The sequence below is a fragment of the Mastigoproctus giganteus genome, chromosome 1, assembly GCF_048544385.1.
Source record: "Mastigoproctus giganteus isolate SK-2022 chromosome 1, ASM4854438v1, whole genome shotgun sequence".
NCBI lineage: Eukaryota > Metazoa > Arthropoda > Arachnida > Uropygi > Thelyphonidae > Mastigoproctus > Mastigoproctus giganteus.
In genome coordinates this window covers 23,270,718-23,294,209 of record NC_143575.1, presented here as the reverse complement: position 1 = coordinate 23,294,209, position 23,492 = coordinate 23,270,718, and the positions used below count along the sequence as shown (strand labels likewise).

The following is a 23,492-nucleotide window of genomic DNA, read 5'->3' as shown; positions in this document are numbered from 1 at the left end:
GGTGTTTGGATGTGAACAGGAAACAGGAACGTCCGAATAGGTGATTTATAATGGTTAGTTACCACTGATGAATAATTTTGTTTCAATTGTATTTCAAGTTTAGTAGCTGACTTATTCGTCTCCGGGGTAGCGGTTACCTTACAATGTTCATAATTATCAGCAAGTCTGAATAGACTGCTCGCCGAAGTCTGAGTACTGAATTTATACAATTTGTTATGCAAAGTTGTTTATCAGCGTCCTAGATGGCAATGACAGTATGATATAGTTTGACAATACGATATAATATATTTTAAACATGCGGAAAATGATAACAGGGATTTGATTGGTGTATAGATTAACTGAGACCAAAACTGACTGCTTTATAATAAGCACAGGCAACTAAAGTCACGAGGGTTTAGTAATATGTCTGTAAACTGCGTGTTCTAGGGTCGATTTGTCTTTACTGTGGGATGAAAAACCAGAGTTTCGGATGGAAAGCACCATGCAGTTTCCTCGACATGTAAATGTCGAAATTCGAATTCCATACATCATATGACACTTTTGGGATAAATCCAGCAATGGTGACTTTACTACTAATAACAAACATGTTATGAGCAAAACATTTCGATGTAGTAATACAATTCAGATAAAAGTCTTATTATGTGCATAAAATGTCTTTAGTGACCCATGTCGTTTTATTCCAAATTACTGGAAAATAAACAGGTTTTCTGCGTTTTGGCAGAAATAAGTCTATTCACAAATAAGGTTAAATTAGTGAACTGGAAACGTTTGAACCAAACAAAGAAAATGCGATCCATCATCGATTTTAAACCAGTCATTTGATTACATGGGTTATTTGTGACCCATTTAAGGTTTAATGATTGTAAGACGCATAAACAACGCTATGCCAACGAGAGCCGAGTTGTCTTGCCTGTGTCCGTCCGTAAACACATTTATGTGTTTACGGACGGACACAGGTAAGATAAACACAAATCAATTGCAGTTGGCAGATTTATGCAGTTGACTATCAGGTATATCAGCTGACAATCACTTGCAAAACTCTCTTCGCAATGAATTTCAAGAAATCTTAAATTTGGAACATCTTTACATCACTTAAGACTGCACGTTCGTACAGTTAAAAAAAAAAAAAAAAACACTAATCAAAAAGTGTTGTTTATTTATTTAAAAATATTTCATTTAGAATTCAAGGCAAGTAACTGGTATGTTCTTGGCCTGCAAAACACGGTCGATATTTGGAAAACCCTACGTTTTTGAACATTTTTTGAGCTGCTTCACACACGTAAATGTCAAATGATTAATGATGGCTGGATCAAATGCGGTGCAGACCTCCTATCAGAATGCCAGACGTGCCCTAAGGAGGCAGTCAAATATCTAATTCTGCCAGTATCAGAAATACAAATGATCCTGGAGCAATTAGCGGGGTACCGAGAAGGGAAAGAGAACCTTGGCTGACCTTAATCCACTTAGAAGAGGCTGCCAGTAAGATAAAAAACAATTCTCAGTGTACCTAACTACCTTTGACAGCGTTATTGATTCTTACGTATAAGCAGTTATTACGGGTTTCTCATAATGGTTCTCCTCTGACAGTTGAACTTGATTTAGTTTTAAATGCCTCGGAACACTGACTTTAATCTGGCAGATTTTCTCATTGGTGGATGTTATTGGTTGATCATTAACACCCACTAACATATAATTGTCCACAGTCCATTGCTACGTATTTGCTTTTAGATGTAAAAGAGAAAATTATGGATTCCTGTACTTTTATTCAAACTAAAGAGTCAACAAAGGTCACTGTCAGCTAATGACGTCAATACCTGTTTATCGAACATGTCAGTTGATTATTTAGTACGCAGGAAGACTACGAAGTTGCGCAAAGATCTGTAAAGATTAACAATCGTAAACAGAAAATGTTCTAGAAGAAAAAAACAGCCACACCTAACTGGTTTCTTGTTTTGTTGAGTAAATTCCAAGAACCACGCGGTGCTAACTACTTATACGATGAAATAACCTGCGACATCCCGAAAACCAAAGCCAGAACATCAAAATCATAAACATGATTTACATGATTTATTTGGACCAACCTCTACTTCAGTAAACGGACCACAATCACCCGCAATCTCTTGGGAAATAGGATGTCACTAAAAGTGGTTTAATTTCTTTTCATTATTCCTTTTCTACGTCAAGGACAAGAAATCCGTAATCTTTTAAAGGTCAGTCATTATAAACTAAATTTTATAATTTATAATTAACCTGTTTTGACGAATTTTTTCTGTGCCAGTTGGTTGGCTTAATATTATCAGTGTTATATTATACCGGGTCCAGGTGGTCCACTATAATTAAATTTCAAAAGTGACACATGATGGAGTGTAATAGCTATTTCCTTTCTTAATTTTAGTATTCTGGGGATAATATTTTAAACACTACCTATTTGCGTTTTGGGTTGCCGCAAACGTTAGGATCAATTTGCAAGAGACGTCGTGTCCATCCTTTTAAACCTTAATCGACGCCTTAATCGAACGTTGATATGTTATTATAAATGCTTCCTCTCCTATTATGCAACACATTGCGAAATCAATCCATCACACTGTTGCTCTGACCTTCAGACGTCACTTGACACTATTTACCTGTTCCTTCTCTCTGGAAAGCGGCCAGCTTATTTCTCTTTCTCTCTTCCCAAATTTGCAAAATTGGCTACCTTTTCTTTTTAGACTTCATAAAAACACTGAAAAATCCATTATGTATATTATAAACAAATTCATCCAATTTCGACATCCTCCAGATGATGCACGACAATGGTTCACGCCCATTATTCAAGGTAGCAATTAACTAATAATCTTTTTTCCAATATTTTTATTAGCTGCATTTCATCACGTTTCAGTAATACTTTGCCAATGGCCTTCACTGGATTCAGGTTGTGGACTCTGAATTCGAAACTTTGATCTCAATGAACCCAAACTTTCAAAGTAATTGATTATTCAAAGACTTTAATTAGAAATCCTTCTCACAACGTGTGAAAAAGACCTGCGTTCGCATCCTCAAAACGAGAAGAATTTTTATGAGCTTTTGATAAAACGTGCCTGTAAAATTTCAAATGAGTCATGACAACATTTGGAATTTACAGCCAATAGAGTTAGTCGATCTCATGGTTTTATCCACTGAAAACTCAGATTTATATATAATGAATATTTATAATAAAGATAAGTCGTAAGTCTTCATACACTCACTGGCCAAAAAATCAGAAACCTTTATTCAGTAAGTAGCACCACCTTATGCTTGAATTATAGCCCGTATACATCGTGGCATGGATTCCAGTAGGTGTAACTTCTTCCATCAGTATATATTTTTTAGTTGCTGTATTCTGGACCGTAGTGAACTTCGAAGTTAAACTGCCTTCTCCAAGATATCCTAGACATTCGCAATTACATTCAGTTATGAAGAATTATGTGGCCAGCGCAGATGTGGGAAATCTTGGGTATGTTTTTCGAACCATTTAGGTGCAATTTTTGCACGAGTTGGCTGGTTGTGGCATCTGTTCCGACTGGTCTGGAAAAGAGTGGGGAAATTATAGATGCCAATTCAGAAGAACAATGTCGATGGAAGTATTTACAGAAAAGGCATTTAGCAGAAGGAGAACGTCTATGAGAGAACAGAATGGATAGACTTTTTTAAGAGACATTTACCTGCAGTACATTTACATTTACCATGTACCTGCAGTGATCGTTCAGAGAGAGAAACTTGACTACCCACTTTTGAATAGAGAAGCTAGAAGGACATTAGAAATTAGGCTAATCGCTATTAAAGATATATGAACTTTGTCTAGAAATCTAAGTGTCATTGATGATGATCATAGGCGTAGTAGACTATTTTTTTACAAAAATTAAGAGAAGACAGAGTTCTAGAAGGATTGAAATTAATTAAGTTATCTTTGCCCATTGAGGAACTGCATTTAAGGAATTGGTGGTCCATTTCGAGTTTTTGCAGGGCAAGGTTTCTTAAACTGGAAGGTAGAAAATGGCGTACTATCATCAGCAAAATTATGGACATGATTTCCAATCAGTGAAAGGATGTCATTAATATACAGGGGGAAAAAGTAAGAGAAAGAACTGAACCTTGGGGAACACCAATATTAGTGAAAAAGTTAGAAAAAGGAAATCCATGTACCTGCAGTGATCGTTCAGAGAGAGAAAATTGGATACCGAGTTGTAAAAAACAATTGAAAATCCATAAGATGAGAGTTTGTTAAGAATACTTTTATGCCAATCACGATCCAAAGCGTTAGAAATACCAAGGGTAACTACTTGAGTTTCACCAGACTTTTCCGTTGCATTTGTCCATAGATGGGTGACATAAGCCTTTACTCAGATGGAACGTTTCGAGATAGTTTAACAGTTGGCCGTTGATGGAATTCTCCATTACTGCGAAAAGGGTAGAGGAAAGTGCAATGGGACGATAACTGAATGAGAGGAATTTGTCACTCTTTTTAAGAACTGGCTGGATATGAGCAATTTCCAAGCAGAAGGAAAACCACCAGTGGAATAAGACAGTATGAAAAGCGACATAAAAAGAGGAGCGAGCTCAGGAACAGAGATTTTAGGAACAAGTATGCCATCAGAACCTGAAACTTTCTTAACATCAAGTTTATCCAGAATTCTAACATCCTGTTATCGGTAGACCATAGGAAACATTGAATGCAGTGTACTATAGTAGGAGGTGATTTACGAAGATCGTCAATACAAGAGTTAAGAAAAATAAGACATCGGTAAGTCATCTTTATCTTTAGTTAAGGAGGCAATAGAACCATCAGGTTTTAATAGAGGTGGGAGTACAGATGGGCAAAATTTGTGGTTAATAGCTTTGGCGAGGACAAGAATCCTCGACTATATGAACAAGAAGCAAGTTTTCTACTCTGTAAGTCCGTTCAAAAATCAAGTTTGGATTAATTAATGACTTCCTTACAGTTGTTGTGAGCTTTAATGTAGGTAGAAAATGAACCTGAAGATTTGTATGTAAGCCAACTGCCATAAACAACATTCTTAATTTGAACAGCTTCAGCACATTTATTGAGAAACCAAGGTTTAGATAAAGAACGATATTTTAAGGTTGAATGTGGAATAAAGGATTTTATCCCCCAAAAAGTATAATGATCCTGCTTCATGATAATACGTGCCTACACCTTGCCAACGTGATTCAGGCCTTAAATGAACAGACACGCAGGGAGGAACTCAAACACTCTGCTTACAGTCCGGATTCGCAACTATGAAATTTTTATGCTTTTCTTTTTTTTTTTTTTTTTTAATTTTAAATGGGCGTTTTTTTTTTTTTTTTTTTTAATTTGGACGCTGAAGTTGCATCAGCCGTCGAAAACTGCTTCCATCAAAATTCAAAAGAATGTTTTTAAAGAAGGATATAGGCACATTTTGTAGAAAATATTTATTTTAAAATGCGTTTCTGAACAACTCTCTTAAATCTAGAAAATTAAGTTTTCTAGCAGAAAGTCTACAGAACAATCATCATCAGAAAAAAGAGAAGTGAAAAACTCACAGCAGTGCCATTTAACCGTGACTGTAACGTGGAAAACGTCACTTCAGTATCGAGATATAGATTAGAGGAGGATTTCCGGATCGGATACGAGGTTGAATCGGGTGCTGTTAAAGCTGACTGAGGATGGAATGGGGAGGGAACGTCGCTAAGAGTGCCGTTTAGTTATCCGATATCTCTGCAAAAGAATGCATCTGCCTGTCCTGTTGGTCACGGTGTTGCACTCCGAGAATTTTATGCTGTTTTAGAGGCGGGCGACGAATCTCTCAAGTGGAACAAGCGACCGTCTGTCGGTTTCCTGAGTGTTTTAGATCTACTCGTAGACAAGTGAAGAATTAATTGCAGTGTCTGTCAACGCCGAAAACTGACAGAAGTGGTCAAAGCAAAAAGGATATTGGGGTCGTTTTGCTTACTGACTGTTCCACTGTTTCAAATATCTCTACTGAGGTGCGTCTGCATGTTTACACAACTCTGAACACACATTTGTACTGTATTGTCAACACTGCGTGTTTATAATCAATTCCTGCTTAAACTCGAAACATGAAACGCATCCGCTAGGTGACAGCACAGTAATATTGTGCATACGAAATGACGATGTGCAGTAAGCGGTATGAAAACTTGTATTCCGGGTTCACAGGGCACGCAGCAGACTGAGGAAATACCGCAGTAAATACGATTTTTGCATTTTCTCTTCGTTCAAGAGAAACTTCGTGTTTGTAGGTTGTCACACGCGTGTACAGCAGTAACAAGATTATCTGGTGACACATTAGCAAAGAGGGCGACAAAAGATGTCTTTCGTGGCCAACTCGTTTTTTACCCCGAAGTACATTCGTGCCGGGGAACCAAATGCTGACGTTGCAGAATGTTCGTGTATGGAATATAGAGACCTAATGATGACTGTTATCTCCTTACAGAGTGGCGGGTAGCTGCCACCAAACGGCAGCCTTGACGAGGTCATTGCGCCGTATTGCTGTTAGATGAGATTTGTCGAGAAGCTGCCACTCCTTTTATATATTTTTCGAACGACACTAATAGCAAAGATAACTGCAATCGTCTTTACAATTGATTGCAAAAGATAATTGTAATCGTCTGCGTTCTCTGAGTACAAAAAACAGACGATTACTTTGCAATTATCCGATTGCACTCATCGGAGAGCAAATGTAGAAGGGGGCATGTTATTCATGAATCGTAGTATTGCCTTGCTAACCAAGACTGAATGTAGAAAAGATATCTGGGTTTGAATCCCGTCAATGACGCGATAAAATTTTTATTGGCAGTTTTTTTTTTTTTTTTAACTTGGCCGAGTCTCGGGTAAGAATTGCATGGTTTTATCTCCCAAAAATTAGCGGTTTTCACCCAACAAATCGAAAAGCTGTCTGCAGAATACACGAACTTTACAGACACAATAATCTTACACCTCACAGCCTTAGTTGCTTTGGCGCTGAAACTCGAAACGCAAAAAAAACTTGTAGTTAAACAGTCTTGGCCCCTTTTTAATAATCTAACAACCTACAGTTCTCTCTTTCTTTGTTTCTCTCTCACTTCATTCTTTTTTCTGTCTCCTCCGTCTCGTTTCGGGCACTCCTTACACTTCGGAAATTTTCAGGGTTGAATTCCGCTGATGAAGCGAGAAACTTGCTGAGGTCTTTTTTACGCTGTTCTGGGACCAAATTAACTTGTGTTAGCTGGAGGTGTGGGTTTTACTATGTTTTTAAAGTTCTCCGTGAAATTACAGTGGCTAAACCATTTTTCACTCGATTGGAAAGATCTAGGGGTTTTAGATCCTATCGATGGATAGACGAATTTCTCTGAAAAGCCCTTTTCCGCTAAAGTAATCCATTTTTTCAAACTATACATATAGTTTGAAAAACTATACATATAGTTTTTTCAAACTATACACTTTTCATACATATAGACCACTTTAGGAGTCCACGTCGTAGTTGTGGGAGGTGAGAGTTATAGCCCTCTAAAATTTCTGATAATCACACTTATAAAAATTGAATAGTAATATTATTGTCTGTCGCTCAAACAGACAAACCGACCTTAGAGCACACTTGGTTAACAGATATTTCACGCTGGCGTCATATTGCGTGAATTTCCTTGATGCAAATGAAAAACACAAATATTAAGCCATACTTTCATCCGGAAAGGGCGTTAATAGACAGAAAAGTTGAAGCTTTTTTTTACCTTGTTTGCTTTAGTTCTAATTTGATTTCATTTCATACTGGATAAATTTTTTCTTTGACAACAGACAGCTATGAAAATATCACTCTTATTGTTCTTGTACTTCATGATTACAAACGGTTATTCTGTAATCTTGGATACCCATCTACTCTCTGAACATTCATCTCTCTCTCTCTCTCTCTCTCTCTCTCTCTCTCTCTCTCTCTCTCTCTCTCTCTCTCTCTCTCTCTCTCTCTCTCTCTCCCCGACAATAGAGCACAACCTTGTTTCGTTTCTAGTTGCTCCATTTCTACCAACAAACATCGGGAGCGGGGTGTGGCACTGACCTCGTCACACATGGGAAATTTTAGCCTTAATTGCTACTTTACCCAAACTATGACCACCTCCACTAGAAACGAGGCCTGGGAACTCTTCTTAATCATCTGTTCCACTTTTTTGCTTCCATTTATTTTTCTGCTTTGTTTTTCCTGTCACCGTCACGTGTAGGTCAAGAACTCCCTATCATTAATCATGATTAATTGAACCACTCCGTCCGGAGAATAAGACTCCGTTGAAAAATTTGTTTGCACACTATGCACTCTTCTCTCGCTTTAAATGAACAATTGAGGATTTCCTAATAGGACAGAGTTAAGCAAATGCCTTTGTTCATTTGGTTAACCGAACTTCCGACCTCCAATAGTGTGAATAAAAGCTTTGTTAGAAATCCTACCTTAGATCCGGACATGACTCCACCAACAGTTTCACACAGTCCAGACATCCTTTAGCAGCAGCGTAGTGCAATGCTAGAGCACCAGTGCCAGTTGTCTCCAAAGCTGGCATCTTAGCCTCTCGAAGTAGCCACTTTAGAACTCCACGGCGGCCGTACCTGCAAAAGAAAGCAAACCTAATCAGTCCAAAGAAAACAAAAGTAATCAGTCCAAAAGAAAACAAACCTAATCAGTCTAAAGAGAAACAAATAAGTCTAATCCAAAGGAAAGAAACCTAATCAGTAAAGTGCTTATCTCGCGGATTAATATTTAGGATACTTTTCCCTAAAAATACCAATAACATACCATTTTGTGCACTCTCGACAATTCAAAGTAATAAAATAGTATAGTTAAAAACAAGTCAGTAGTGTGGCGTCCTTGCGATACAAGGATTATAATCACCGTCTTCCTCACACCAGGTTGAAATGGCCTGGGTTCGAATCCAGTCCATGAAGCGAGGAAATTTTATGGACCTTTTTTCACGTGTCTGAGTTAATCGGTCTCAGCCGAGGGTTGCATGGTTTGGTTTTTCTCTCCCAGGAACTGTAGTTTTTTCATCCAGCAAACAGCACACCGACCAAAGAATACAGTAAGTACTCTTACACGCAATTACAGACACAGTATACTGACGCCTCATATTCTTAACTGCTTTGGTGCTTCACATACATACATATAGAAGCAATGGTGTTAACATCTCTCTATTCATAGAGAGATGTTAACACCTTCAGTAAACTGTTCTCCAAGCAGTTCACTGAATAGATTGTCAAAATACAATCCATTAATAAACCATCAAGTATTAAATACCCCAATTAGCAACAGCGTTAAAATTTGGTATTATATACTATATTACCAAAAGTACGAGGATACTAAGAGAACGGACAAGAGTTTATAGAAGAGAATTTAATAGGTTTATGATCTTCTTTGATATGTAATACGGTTTTGCATTATTTTCCCAAAACGAAATCGTCATATACCGAGATTTAACAGGGAGAAGTGTCCTAATGAAAGTGTTAGACCTTGAGCCATAAAACTGAATCAGTGTCGGAAGAACTGGGTTATCGATGATGTCATCATTATTGCTCTTTCTGAAAGGCAGCATCCACAAAAGAGCAACTGATCCAATACTATGCCACAAAAAAAGCCATCAGTTCCAATATGATCCCACAAAACGAAGGCCCAAATTATCAAACTATCACTGTGTTTTAAATTTGGGACAGTTCACAACGGTATACGCACTAACAACTGCTGATGTAGGTTCTTGGTTCTTTTAGCCAATTCTCTGGAAACTTTGGTTATGATTTTTTGATACGAATACTTGTTCAGAGAGATCTCTTGTCAAATATGCTTCTCTTTAAGCGATGTTCAACTTTGGCATGGCCAATTGCCTACGTTGAGAAGCTCCAAAATTGGTCATACCCTAAGTCCTGGCATAGTCTAACAAACAACGTCCAAATTACTCTTCAGTTACGAGTGGCGTATCAACAATAATTATAACATCTCTACTTTCCGTAGCTTCATAAAATAGCAATCGGCATCTCTGTAAAACAGCAGTTCCACACTTTTCTTTGCAGTATTTGGTGTTGTCCTGTCTGGACATCTTCGTTCTGGGAACCTTCCATGGTACAAACGACGAGCCTCCAGAGCATTGCCGTCCGCCAAACTGTACATAAAGTGCATATTCGCTTGCTCCTGATTTGAGTACATGGTCGGAATGGAAAACCACCAGATTCTGTCAGTACCTTGTGATGAAGGAAATCACCTGCGGGAGATAAGACATTCCGGTTAATAACTCGGAAACCAAGCATTTCCGAAACTATGTTGATATAAAATGTTTTTATTGTCTACATATGAGGAACTCATTCCTGAAGTTATGTCGTGTATTTTTGAGACACCCTGTATATCAAATGTTTCAAGTCAATTTTTACGGGTAGATTTCAAAAATGATTCTTAAAATTTCACATTACGTCACAATTACTACGTATACAGGTTGTTTTTGTGTTTACCCATTATATATATATCTTATTACAAGTTACAGAAGTAGATATGGCACTTTTTTTATCTGTTGTATTACCTGCAGTGATAATTTTTGCATGTGTCAATAGATGGCAGTTATCTTGGGAAGGGTTATGTTCAACATTGACTGTCTGTTTGCCTTCCACCTTTCTTTCAGTAATAGAAAGACAGTTGTAGTGTAAGTGTAGAGTTTATCTGCATATCTGTTGCTTGTTTTTTCTGTGCTTTGCGCCCTCAGTTGGTAGGATTGCCGTCCTCCCCACAGCGGGTGGAAAAGACCTGAGTTCGAGTCCTGTCGATGACGGGAGGAATTTTTATGGGCTTTTTTCACAACGTGGCAGAGTTAGTCGGTCTCAGGCAAGGGTAACATGGTTTATTCTCCAGGAAACTCGGGTTTTTCGTCCAGCAAGCAGAAAGTCGACCTCAGAACACACGCAATTTACAGACAATGTACAGGAGCAACATGGCCTTAGTTGCCGATGGTACAAAAAAAGAAAAAAAAAACACAACAACAACATTACTAAACATGCATATTTTTTGTAATGTGATTGCATGATTGATGATCAGGACAAAACGTAGGCTTCATACATCTGCTGTATTACTTAAACCACAAACCTGAGGATGTGACTAACTGGGAATATTGCCTTTTGTTGTTCCTACAGTGTGGCGAGAACCTCGCAGCCACATTGACGATTGCTATTTCTGCGTGGTAAAATATCAGGGATGTCCAGAAAAGCAATCACGGCATCAAATATTCTAGCTTAGCATCTGCAATAAGGCTTGTTGCTTAGCATCTGCAATAAGGCTTGTTCCACATAATACCCGTATAAACCTGCCAAAACTAGATCCCAAAAATCAAGGGATAAAGGGAAAAATGGTGAATATAGTGAGAATTCTTGTCTTTCAGACTTGCTGAACATCCACTTCAATTTGGACTACCAACTAGAAAATTATAATGCGCCATATTTAATTTAATAAGAAGAGCTGAATGATTAGTTCGTGATTTAAACTTATCTAAAGAGCGAAAAAATTTTCTTGGTTCCAGGTTACAATAGTAGAATTACTTGAAGCAGGAACTACAATTATAGTATATCGAAACCCTTACAGTGTGTTTTTAGAATATTTCTTTATGGAAGACGGCATGTGTTCCTGTAAAGATATTAATGGTCTTCTGAACGAACTTGGCATTAAATACAATTGTATTTGAATGGCATACATTTATTGATGTTGTCTCAAAATTAAGTTTAAAAGCAGTTTTGTCTGCATAGTGGAAACGCATTCCCATCAGTTCTGCTACTTCATGCTGTTGGCCTGAAAGAAACATGAAAATATGTCGAAGTACCCGAGTTCAATAAAGTAACATGACTAAAGTAACTGAATTGCTCACTGGCCTTCAAGAAGGTTTCATAAAATGCTGTTGTTTTCTACGTTTGTGAAACAGTCGTGCAACGGAAAAACATTATATTGCGTGGTAGTGAGAAAAGGGGAGAAATTTTAATCGATCAAAAATAATTCAAAATATATTCCACTGGCTGTACCAAAAAAAAGGTTCCTCCGTCCGTGTAAAGCTTGGATTAATGATTCAAAGAACTGATGAAGTGTAACAGCAACTATTTCAGTTTTTAAAGACCTAATCCATTAGGAGTTAATGAACCATCGGAAATTTTGAAGGCAGCTGTAGAGAACACATGCCCCCGTCTTGATTGGTTATTAGGAAGTAAAAGTGGACAAGTGTTGATTTTATCGTATATAAAGATTGAGAAAAAATTTACATTTGTGTTCTTTTTCTTACTTAATTACTTTGCATCACTAGTGAGTGATCAAAATGTCAAAACCTTTTTATTGTTTAAAAAGCTCCGGCATATACTGATTACAATACAAAAAAAAAAAAAAAAAACGCGTTTTGATACAATCTATAGTTTTCGAGTTATTAATTTTTAAATAAATGTGCAATTGTTTTTAAATGTGCCATTTCTTCATTATTTTTCCTTTTTTTCTAATTTTTTTAAAATAAAAAGTAATAGTGAAAAAGTTTTCAGTTTTCTCTGGTGCGGATGGCTTTTCTTCTGAGGATTCCAAGAGGTTAACAACACGTATAAAGTGATCAGTGTCAGTCTTATCTTACCACTGCATGTAAAGAATTAAAAAAGCGTCTTCAGTGTGTCTCAGAAGGTAAGTTCTTCCTGTTTTGTGTGCTAAAAGCATATCTAATAAGTAAACCAATTTCATTTATCACTTCTGCGAGGTACTAGATGATAAAAAGCTAGAAAATACTAAGGAAAAAAGGTTCCGGAATTAATTACGCACAACAGATGACTGCAACCCACTGCACCGTGACAAACTACAGCAATGTTTTAATGCAAACGACTGTTGACCCCTCGGAGTTTGTTTCACTAAAATGAGCAACTCGCATCTCTAGACTGACATCTCATTATCATTATATCAATCTCTAAGTTCAAATGTATTAACTGACTTCACGTATTGAAATGCTTTCATTTTTAGGAAATTTCCGGAAGGTGAATTCATAATATTTTCTTGATTCTCTCTCTCTTGTATGGTGTAATTTTTTTACACAGTGTAATTAAAAAGTAGAAATTCATTTACTTTTATTTATTCGATATTCAACAAAATTGAGACGGACACCAGTTCAGCCAGATATGATATTCAGTATAGTGAGAATAACAGCAAAAAACAAAATACGGGATTATGTAACTAATTTTTTGTATCGTACCCTCTGATGTTCCTTCATTTATGTATTGTTTCACTCTTTTTTGATTAGATGTCCTTCCCAAAAGTCCTGCTACCTTACTTTTTAAACAGCCCTCATAAAAAAAGTTTGCGGTTATTTCTAGAAATTTTATGAAGCATTTCTCTACAAATCAGTCATTTAAATTTACTTATACGGTGGAACTTCGATTCTCCGAAATGTCGGTTATTCGAACTGGAAGATTGTACCATCCACATGTGCACTGTCCATATACTTTGCACCAATTAAAAATATATTAGCAATAAATAAAATTTAATTTACAGTTATTGAGAAGAATGGACTTGCTTTTCTTTAGAAATAATATTTCAAAACCCAAATATGAAATGTTTTACTGAATGCCGCCATGACAATTTACCATTGTTAACATACTGTTGTGGCTAATGATCAAGGTCAGGGAACGGTAACGCTAACCTTTTCATATGGAGCAGTCTAACAGCAAAGAGAAGAGTATTCTTCAACCTTGATAACAAACACCAATCCTAGACAACTAGGTGGAATTCCAACGATAAACCTGCTGTATTTCCTTGTGCTCACTAACTCCTGAAATATGGTACACGATAGGTCACATTTCCTATTGCATAAGGGAAAGACGTTTATAAAGAAACAGTTTTTTTTAATGCATTAATGAAACGAATGTTATGCTTATTTAAAGAGTTCCTGCTGATGATCTCCTCCCATTAACTTTATGGGTATCGTTCTGTACCCTGTGGGAAGTTCGAGGCATAGCTCTCTTCCGCAAAACTGTACAACTTCCCAGCTATACCTGTTTTAAATCTCTATTCGTTAGTAGAAAATAAGCGTAAATCAAGCTAGACGCAGAAATGGCGGACTGCTTACTTAAGATTAATTTGAAAATAAAAATGAATACTGTACATAAATAAATAAAACATTAAAATTCTTAATAACATCTATTTTCTAAAATATAAAAAATACGTCAAAGTGTGTGAATTCTTTTGCATATTTTTCTTAGAATCCTTGCGTGACTAGCTGACAGTTTTTCTTGGTATTTGTCCACGAAACATTCAAACACTTCGTTGTCAACTGCACTACAGTAATTTGCTGTTTTTAATGATTTCCCAAAGCTTTGTGTTCGCTGTGACATTGCGCTACCATTAAAGCTACCTTTCTATTATGTTAGCATCCTGCTCGACCACAGATTTGTACGCTGTTTGTGTCCTATTTAGTCACTGAAGGTCAAACTACTACAGACGGATGCTGCAGTTGTCATTTCTAAACTTATTGTCGTCGACTATTCAAAATTTTAGAAATATCAGGAAATATGCTCCATTGCTTCCTTTATGTTTAATGGCGATCCCTTCAATGCAATCGATAAACAAGCGGACAGAAGAAGATGGATGGGCCAATGGGCTTATTAGTAATATTAGCAATACATGAATGTAATAAACAAGAAACATTTGTTAGGATATAGATTCTGTTTCGTTTCATTGCCTAGAGAAGTAAGAAATCTTTATACTGTATCCTATTAGATGAATCACACATGGTTGAAATAACTCATCATAACCAGGGATCAATAAGATGAAGACGGTTAGTGGGGGGAAGGCTAGACCTCAGCGTTTAGGGGAGCTGGTTATCCAATTACACATGTTCTAGAATTTTGATTTAGTGCTATTTACAAGACACTGTGCAGTAATTATCTTTGGTCAGCAATGAAAAATTAAAGGCGGGTAAATGCATTACATTTACAAGTAGAGAGTAGAGGCGCTATTTTGTGGAGGAAGGGTCATACCAGAAGGCCAACTATCCAAGCACCACAACTCATCAGTACAAAGGAGCTTCAAAGTGGCCATGGCAACAGCACGATCTAAGCCCCATATTATAGTGGCTGGATAAGCTATTATCTATTGAGTTATAGCAGTTGGCACAGATCCACTTAAATCCCCAATACCAAGTTCAGTATCTTGCAAATTACTTCAGCCAATTTGAGCTTGCTCTCCTGTGGTGCATGCACGAAAATTTCAGCTTCCACTACTCCTACGACCATGAAGCCTATCTTCTGCAGGTTTGAAGAGAGCAGCATCAGAATATTGCAGTTTTCCAGTAGAGATCCTCACCCTAACTTAACCCAGCTGAAAATCTTTGGGATGAACTGGAACGTAAAATTAAGGCAAGGGAAAGACAATTCTCTTTGCTAATGGAAGTCAGAAACGTTTTTAAAGTAGTGAAGCGTAATCATCGGCTTTCTATTTAGTGATTGGTATAATCATTTTTGATTCGACTATGGAAATTCGACTATGGAAAGTCATTCGACTATGGAAATTATTAGATTTTGAAAATCATTTGATTATGCCTATCATTACGTTTTACCATTAATTAGCAGAATGTCTTCAACGGCGTGTCGAAGCGGTCATTACCGGCAAGGGTGAGGCTGGAAACACCCTGCCCGAGATCAACTAATGACGTGACATTTTCAGGTACAGCAGCAAAAATTTGGGGTTAAACGAGCGTAAACAATACGATTGTTATGTTCAAGGACGTGATAATTTATATTCTGGACAGCTAACAGGCATTTATCATTGTTTAAGATATTCGGTGCAATTGTAACTTTAGGCTTTGGATCCAACGACACGTTGCAATTATCGATATTTGAAGATAGAAGTGATAGGATCGTGTTCGGAGTCAAAAACAATTTCTGAAGGGGGTGGGGAGTTTCGCTTACAAGACATGCAGAAAAGCATGATGTCAAGGCGATGGAGGTCTCTTGTAGGTAAGCTATTTATCATGGATACACTTAATGCAAACCGACTGTAGGAAAAAAGTGCGTTCCAGATCGTAAGGGTAGAGGAGAGGTGTTAAAGATCCGACAGATGAGATGAGATGGTGAGGGATGAAGCTGGTTCCTTGGTTCCTAGGCGTCATTTAGTATTTCTAGGTTAGGTGGTGTGTAGACTGTTACATCAATTAATTTTGAAAGATGCCTGAGAGTTCCCATTACAGCTTCAAGAGAAAGAGAATAGCTTGACGTATTGTTTAAGAATAAACATTATCTACTAAACCCTTAACTGATTTCCTCCCAGTTTCCATTTATTAAGCTACAATGGGATTAATTGTTCAGGTGGTATAACAGATTGCGCAGGAGTTTTCTTTTTTATTGAAAACTTCTCGGGTTATCTTCGGTGACCGACCATGATGACCCATGAACAGCAAAACAAGCGGTTGAATATAAGGTTATTAACTCTTTCTCTCTCGCCATGGGTTGCAAAACCCCGGGGAAGAGCTACTTAGGAGTCACAATATTTTTTCGCACGTTTTAAATTTTTTTTTGTTTATTTCTAAGAAATAGTTTTATATTATAAAGCTGTAAACTTATCCTATTGTTTTAATTGATTTAAAGATTAAAATTTAACTATTAAAAGTAAGAGGTATATTTAGCACTTGCCCAGAAACTGATAGTTAGAAGGAAATCATGAGTTTTATTATGAGGCGATTAGCACAAATTCATTTATTATTTTAGGAGATAATAGTATCACGAAGTTTGAGAAACCCTGGCTTTCGGTGTTCCAAAGTATGATTATCAGTAATTTGCAGTGCTTGCTAGAGCCTTCCAAATTCAACAACAATCGAAGTAGTGAAACATTAAAGACCGAGGGTGATACAACAGTTATACCACGATCCAGTAGGTTAAGAAAATTGTGAACCCTGCAAAGGATAGTTACATCATCCTTATATTCCCATAAAATCTTACACAGAGGACCATATATCAACAGATGTGTCTATATACACCGTTCGAGTTTGAGAGTTCCAGTTTCAGCTAAGAAAATGCCCGCAGAAAGCTACTTGCCTTACTGCATCGGCCCAAGCTGCCTCTCGTGATTTGGACTGGGACTATTGGTTGTAATGCCGAAACTCACTCTTCCCTTTATGAAAGTGGGCATTTCATGTTACAGCACAACAATACCCCATCTCTCAAAGACTTGTATATACCAGGTTTAAAGGAAAAGCAAGTTTCCATTAATTGGATTGGCCATGCTATGGTCCTAATCTAATGCCTATAAAACATCTCTGGGACGAGCTCGTAAGCCAAATCGGGACTAAGCCAGTGCGGTCAACTTTGACTGCTGCTTTGAAGGAGGAAATGGTACCAAATTCGAGTCGGCTGCTATTCTCTAATAATAAATATCCATTTTATTTAATATTACTATATGAAAGGATGATGTACCTCTATTGAGCACTATATACAAATTATAAGCTTCAACAATCAGTAAAAAAAGCAAATAATAATAATAATAATAATAGGATAAAAATTTATATTTAAAATCATGACTATCTCGGAATTCGAGTTTGATTTAATGTTGGATAGAGCAACAAAATAAATTTGTAATCAACACTGATGACTGTAAATTCAACGTGAACTTTGGCGGCGATGATGGAAGCTCTATGTGCAAATCAGAGGAAACGAAACCTTACTCAGTGTTAAATTTCCAACTAGTGTAACGTTATAATTAGCACTTTTTACCCCAAAGATATCGAAATCTGTATAAAGTCCACGGAACTGCGGATGTGGAGCAGTATAATCACGTGCTAGAGACTCGATTTTCTTCTTTATGTGAAGGATAAATTTCACGAAAGGACTTTAACCACCAGGACGACAAAGAACTTTGCCACAAGGGTTCAATGGTAATTTAAAAAAAAAGTCTTAATGAACACAAACAGTAAAAAAAAATACTCCGAGTGCGTTATAAAAGAAACTTAAATTACATTTTCATTTTAGGTCTGCTATTATATCAAGGTTATACGGGTGAAATTGTCGAAAATTTCACCCGACTGCTTCTAATTGATCCAACCTTGAATACAAATATTAATCTGGGGAACGGGTTAATTTATGTTACATGACAGGATAATTGGAATGCGAATTTATAATAACAGGAAAATGAAAATCAGAGTGGAAAATTATATCAAACTTCAATAACACGATACAGCCAAACGTGTTACTATTAAAAATGACTGAGTAGCGTTAGGTAACTGAGCAGCCAGTGGATTTGCAACTCAAACATTAATCAACAAAGATTAATTTATTAGAAATCACGGAAGGGTTTGTGGGAAATTACAGAGTGCGCTTGCATCATTTGCATACAGATGACGTATTATTACAGCAATCAGCTAGTGGATGTTCCACCATGTTGGTTCATTGGAAATAATGGGTTAATTCAAGGCTGCCTGCTTACCTGTTGTCAATGTTGATTATTACGTTTTCACGCATCTTAGAGACTTTCATAAATACATAATTCACAGGTAATTACTTAAGATAATTTAATTAATTAATTGAGTGACGTGCTGAAAGGACCCATTGTTATTAAGAGTTAATAATGAGTATGTTAATATGATTTATTGGAATTTTGCAAGTAGAAAGGAGGTTATTATACTTTTTTTATAAGGCGATAGCGAGACCACACTTGGAAGTTGTATCCAGGTTTGGAAGCCACATCTAATCAAAGATATAGAACTTTTTCTTGTTGTTGTGGAATTTTAGGCGCACATATATATGTCTGTGAATTGCGTGTTCTGTGGTTAATTTGCTTGTTTGCCTGAAAACAACAAAACAAAAATGACTTCCCAGGAGGACAAATCATCTTTGCCCGACTAACTCAGCCTCAGCCAAGTTATAAAAAACAGCCCATAAAAATTCGAACTTGGGTCTTTTCAACCTGGTGAATAAGGTCCGGGTTCGAATCTGTCAATGACACCAGGAACTTTTATGTGGTCTCAGGCGAGGAGACAGCAAGATTCTCCCCCCTCCTGGAAACTCGGGTTTTTCGTCCAGAAAAACAGGCAAACCAACCACAGAACACACACGCAATTTATGGACATATTACACATGGGCATATAAGTTAGTTCTTGGGTGTCAGTAATATGACAGGCTGTGGATTGAAAATGACGTTGCTAGCCAACTAGACTATAGTGAAATTATAGCGGATATTGCATTATGCTCGCAAGATTTGTTTATAAGTTAAATGTCAACTGTGCAGATTTTTATACTTTCCAGTTTTAAGTAATGACTTGCTAAAATAATGTTTTTGAGGTAGTCATTTATTATTCTGCCATGGCCTTTGGCTACTCCTAAAAATGCACTGTTTTCCCTCATTTTAAACCAAATTTTCGGTAGAAAGATGTGAACTCCTCCCCTGCAAGTAACAAATGTGGGGAATAGAGTTAACTGAGAGTGACAAACTGTAGTACCCACCAGAGGTGGGGGTTTTGCTGCGAACGTGGTGCATTTGGCCCCGAAAACTGCAAGGGCACGTCTGAATTGATATTAGGTGTGCAAGAGGAATCAATCCGGATCAAATTATTTTTACTCTATCGTACTATTAAAGAATACATGCTAATGTACAAGTCGGTGCATCGTGCTATTAACTAATCCTACATGGAAACAATATTCTCTAGTGTCTCAGTCTAACTTAGTTCAACTGAAGGGTAAAGAACAATTTGTAAATAAAATATATTCCCATATTAAGTCTCCTAAACTGAAACTACGTTTGTGTTAGAAATGGCTAACGTGGTGATGTCCTTCTATTCTGAATGAAACATAAAAATTCTTATACTTGAATCCAGAAAATTCAGTTCATATCTTGGTTCTGCGTCTTCAACATGAAATTGAAGACGCGGACAACAACTTCGCATATTCGCATCGTCCTGTGAAGTAGATGTTGATTCCCAGTTCGAAAGATACCACATGGAACTATTTGAGCTGCAGAGAAACGAAATCAAAATCGCTTAAAGTTGAGCAAGTAGCATTTTTCAAATTTAGTGTACCTCGCAACTGTTTCCCTGAACTCTTAAGATGAGTTACTAAATTGCATTTACGTCTTTATTTGGAAGCTGTTCAGTCTGAAAGCAACTCGTATCGAAAAAGAAGCATTGAAAATCAGAATTCAGGAGATGACTTAATGGCGAGCAGTGGTAGAAAGAGTTATCAATTTCTAACGTCAAGCTGGACGTTCGTAATACATTACAAGAGAAGCAATTCGAAGCAGTGCAGTTTGTACCTGTGAAGAGACATAAGCCTATACTTTGTAATTTACATTTGTTATCTAAAGCATTTCTCTAGATTTGGAGGGTACTTCTACCCTCCTAGATTTGGAGAATAGAAGGATTACCATTATACAAAACCCTGGATAATGGTAATCCTAGTTTTTAGTAATTCAATTAAAATGCAACTCAGCTTGCAAAGCAACAAAAATTAATAAAAGCGAATACAGAAATTAATTAAAACAATTACTAATTATGCAGGAAGTGTTTGAAAAGAGTGAATGCTCGTGAAGGGGGAAAAAAAAACATTTTCCGCACCGTACTAATAAATAATGTCATAATGAAATGCAGCCTTCTGCTGTGCAAAAATATCTCTCTCAGTACATACTGCTGGCCAATGAATGCCACCATAAATAGACAGCCCGATGTGGAAAAGTTGCCACCAATGCTCCGTCTACTTTAATTTGTAACGTTAACAGATTAACCGATGCAGTTCAGCATGTGAAAGAACATTAGGAGCACGACTGTATTCTACTGACCTTTTTTAAGCGTAGTTACACACACCGCATACTCATAAAAAGAATGACCAAGCTTCAGCTGAGAGTTTCAGATCTCTAACACTTGTTATTTATTTTGAACTAAGGCAACTAAGGCCAAGCGGCTCGGTGTATTGTGTCTATGTTTTCGGAAATGTAGAAAAATCTTGGATTCAATTGCCTTGCCAATGATGCTAAAAGTACTTCCCGTCAAGACAAGAACTTTTATTTTTATTTATTTATTTGTTTATTTCATAGAATGGCCAAGTTAATCAGTCTAGCGAGAGAGTTGCATGGTTTTTCTTTTCTTTTTTTTTGTTTTATCTCTCAAAACATGCAAACCGACCTACAATACAGTTTTCAGAAAGAGCTATGCGAATATTCGCATCATCCTGTGAAGTGGATGTTGATTCCCAGTTCGAAAGATACCACATGGAACTATTTGAGCTGCAGAGAATAGCCTTTGCTAGATCGGAGCTTATTCCACAACAAAGTGAATCTCCTCCCAAGAGTTTTTGACTCTGTTGCTGCGATTCAAAGTTCTCATATAAAAATTATATACATTCTTACATATGGCTTTCTCTTGGGGACAGTTTTTTTTTCAGTGTGTATGGGTGTGTGAATGTCCCGCATGTTTTAGCTATCTTGTGATTCACTGTAAGCACACAATATGCCAACTACAGTACTTGCAATAATATTCTTTGAAACTTTTAAGAAACAGGATAATTTTTTTTGAAAACAACAGTTAAATCATCATCCACAGAAAAATTCCAAATTATAATTAAACCCCTACAAAGAATTAATTTTTATCACAATACAGTATGGTAAATAACATCTTTAAGTTTATATGATTATAAATAAATAAGATCGAATGTGATACCTTTTGCTATGGTGGGAACCTAGAAGTCCAAAACGGTCCAACGTCGAGACCTTCTTCCCCGACACTGTCCTCTTAGTAAAAGTCGGGGGTGTACTCTGTTTTCTCATCAATGTTTCACAACTTTCTCTATTTCCAAGCACTGCCGATCTTGAAGATCACACTTCACGCTACATTTCTACAGCCCTTCTTGCGTCGAAGGGCACACAGCAGTGCACGTGCGAGCACGCTGCACACACGACGCTACGGACCAACTGATAGGCGATACATATCTTGTTTAGCAGGTAAGCTGCACGGACACCCCCTATCGGCCGTGTGTGACGTGTTTCGGGGAAACTTTTCCTGAACCCAGTAGTTCGGTTGGGGGAGGATGTTCCGCTTCGGTGTGAATCTCCTCCCTTGTCCAGATAAACTAGGGTGTTTACCATCTGCTACCTACTGCGTCTATTGTGCGCAATGTACTTACAGATTATGCGGAGCAGGTATGTACCTCAGGGTGTCGCCTAAAGCGAGAGATACGAACTCAACCGTAGGACCAGAAGCCAAAATTCTGCGGTCTAATGATTCCATATGCGCACGGGTATAATCTGGGGCCACTGACTCGCTCCCATCCCACTGCTACTACCCTTGACATAGATTTAAGGTCGACACACTCATTGACGGGGTGTGGTGGCATTTTCTGCGATAAGAAATCAGTTCTCACCTGAGGCTTCTCTCCACAAAAATGGAAAACTTTCATCTTTAGAGAAAACCGCAGCTACGAGCAGTTGATAACACAACGAGAAATATTGCTAAAATACCAGTAACGTACTGTTACCAGTGTTTTAGCAATAAATGTGTTGTTAAAAAAAAGATCAACCAACCAATTCAAAATCACTAAAAAAAATAACATTAATTTATACAATTTGTAAAAATACAGTTTTTACCAATTTTGTTTGAACTCGGCAGTGTTATAAGATTTATCATAACGGATGAGATTGTATACCAGTATTTTCCTGTCCCGAATTTAGTAAAATAACTATTTAAATAATGGCTCAGAGGGCGAAAAGCACCTGGAGAGGTTCAGATGTGCGGAGTATCATCTGTTAGTTAATTTTGTCTAAACCGCTCAGATTGTGACACGAGATTTTAGGTCATGAAAGCCAACTCAACAATTAAGGTCACGTTTCCTCTGAGACATCAATCTTCAAGTGATGAGAGGTTAATTGTTGGTAGTCATCAGCATACGGGTGGATTAAGATACAAGTCTCAGAAATGACTCAAGAAGATAAGAGTCATTCTGAAAGTGAGGGCAATAAAATATGATTGCAGCATTCGGGTTAAGACTATTCCATTATAATTTTATCACTGCAAGTCTTTTTTTTTTTTTTTTTTTTTTAAGCTCTGGATGCATTTAAAGTATCTTATCAACTCATGTGGTTTTGCTTTTGACATTAGTTCCATGATGGTTAGAGAAATTACGTCCGTTGTTAATAACGATGCCACGGTCTTCTACAGAAGTTTTTTTTTTTTTTTTAGTAGTTGTTGGCGCATAGGCTTCTGTGGCCATAATGCACCTCCCAAGGTTTTTGCAGTACTTTGATCCAAGCCCGAGGCGGGAATCGAACCCGCGACCTTTGGGTTGCCAGGCAGGCTAGCCCGGTCGGCTTCTACAGAAGTAACTGATGTAATAGGTTTTAAACTCACAAACCAGATGAAATATCCACAGAATACACGCAATGTACGGACACGATAGGTGAAACCCTGATGGCTTTACGAGCCTGGGACATTGCAAACATCCCAGTCCAGCTAATTTAAGTTATATCGCTCATTATAATACTAAAGGACATAACATTGGAGTATAA

The 23,492-nt window shown here is 37.2% G+C and overlaps 1 protein-coding gene across 7 annotated transcripts in view; it reads right to left on the bottom strand.

The window, feature by feature from the left end:
- Positions 1-23,492, bottom strand: part of f (espin protein forked) — a 219,842-nt gene that overhangs the window by 57,270 nt on the left and 139,080 nt on the right. For 6 of the 7 annotated variants that reach the window (XM_090371952.1, XM_090371969.1, XM_090371960.1 and 3 more), the window contains one exon: positions 8,432-8,587. In XM_090371952.1, coding sequence (XP_090228078.1) covers positions 8,432-8,587 — 156 coding nt within the window. Of the gene's footprint in view, positions 1-8,431; positions 8,588-21,651; positions 21,838-23,492 lie in introns of those variants that run through there. The other variant, XM_090371986.1, reaches the window with a different exon arrangement.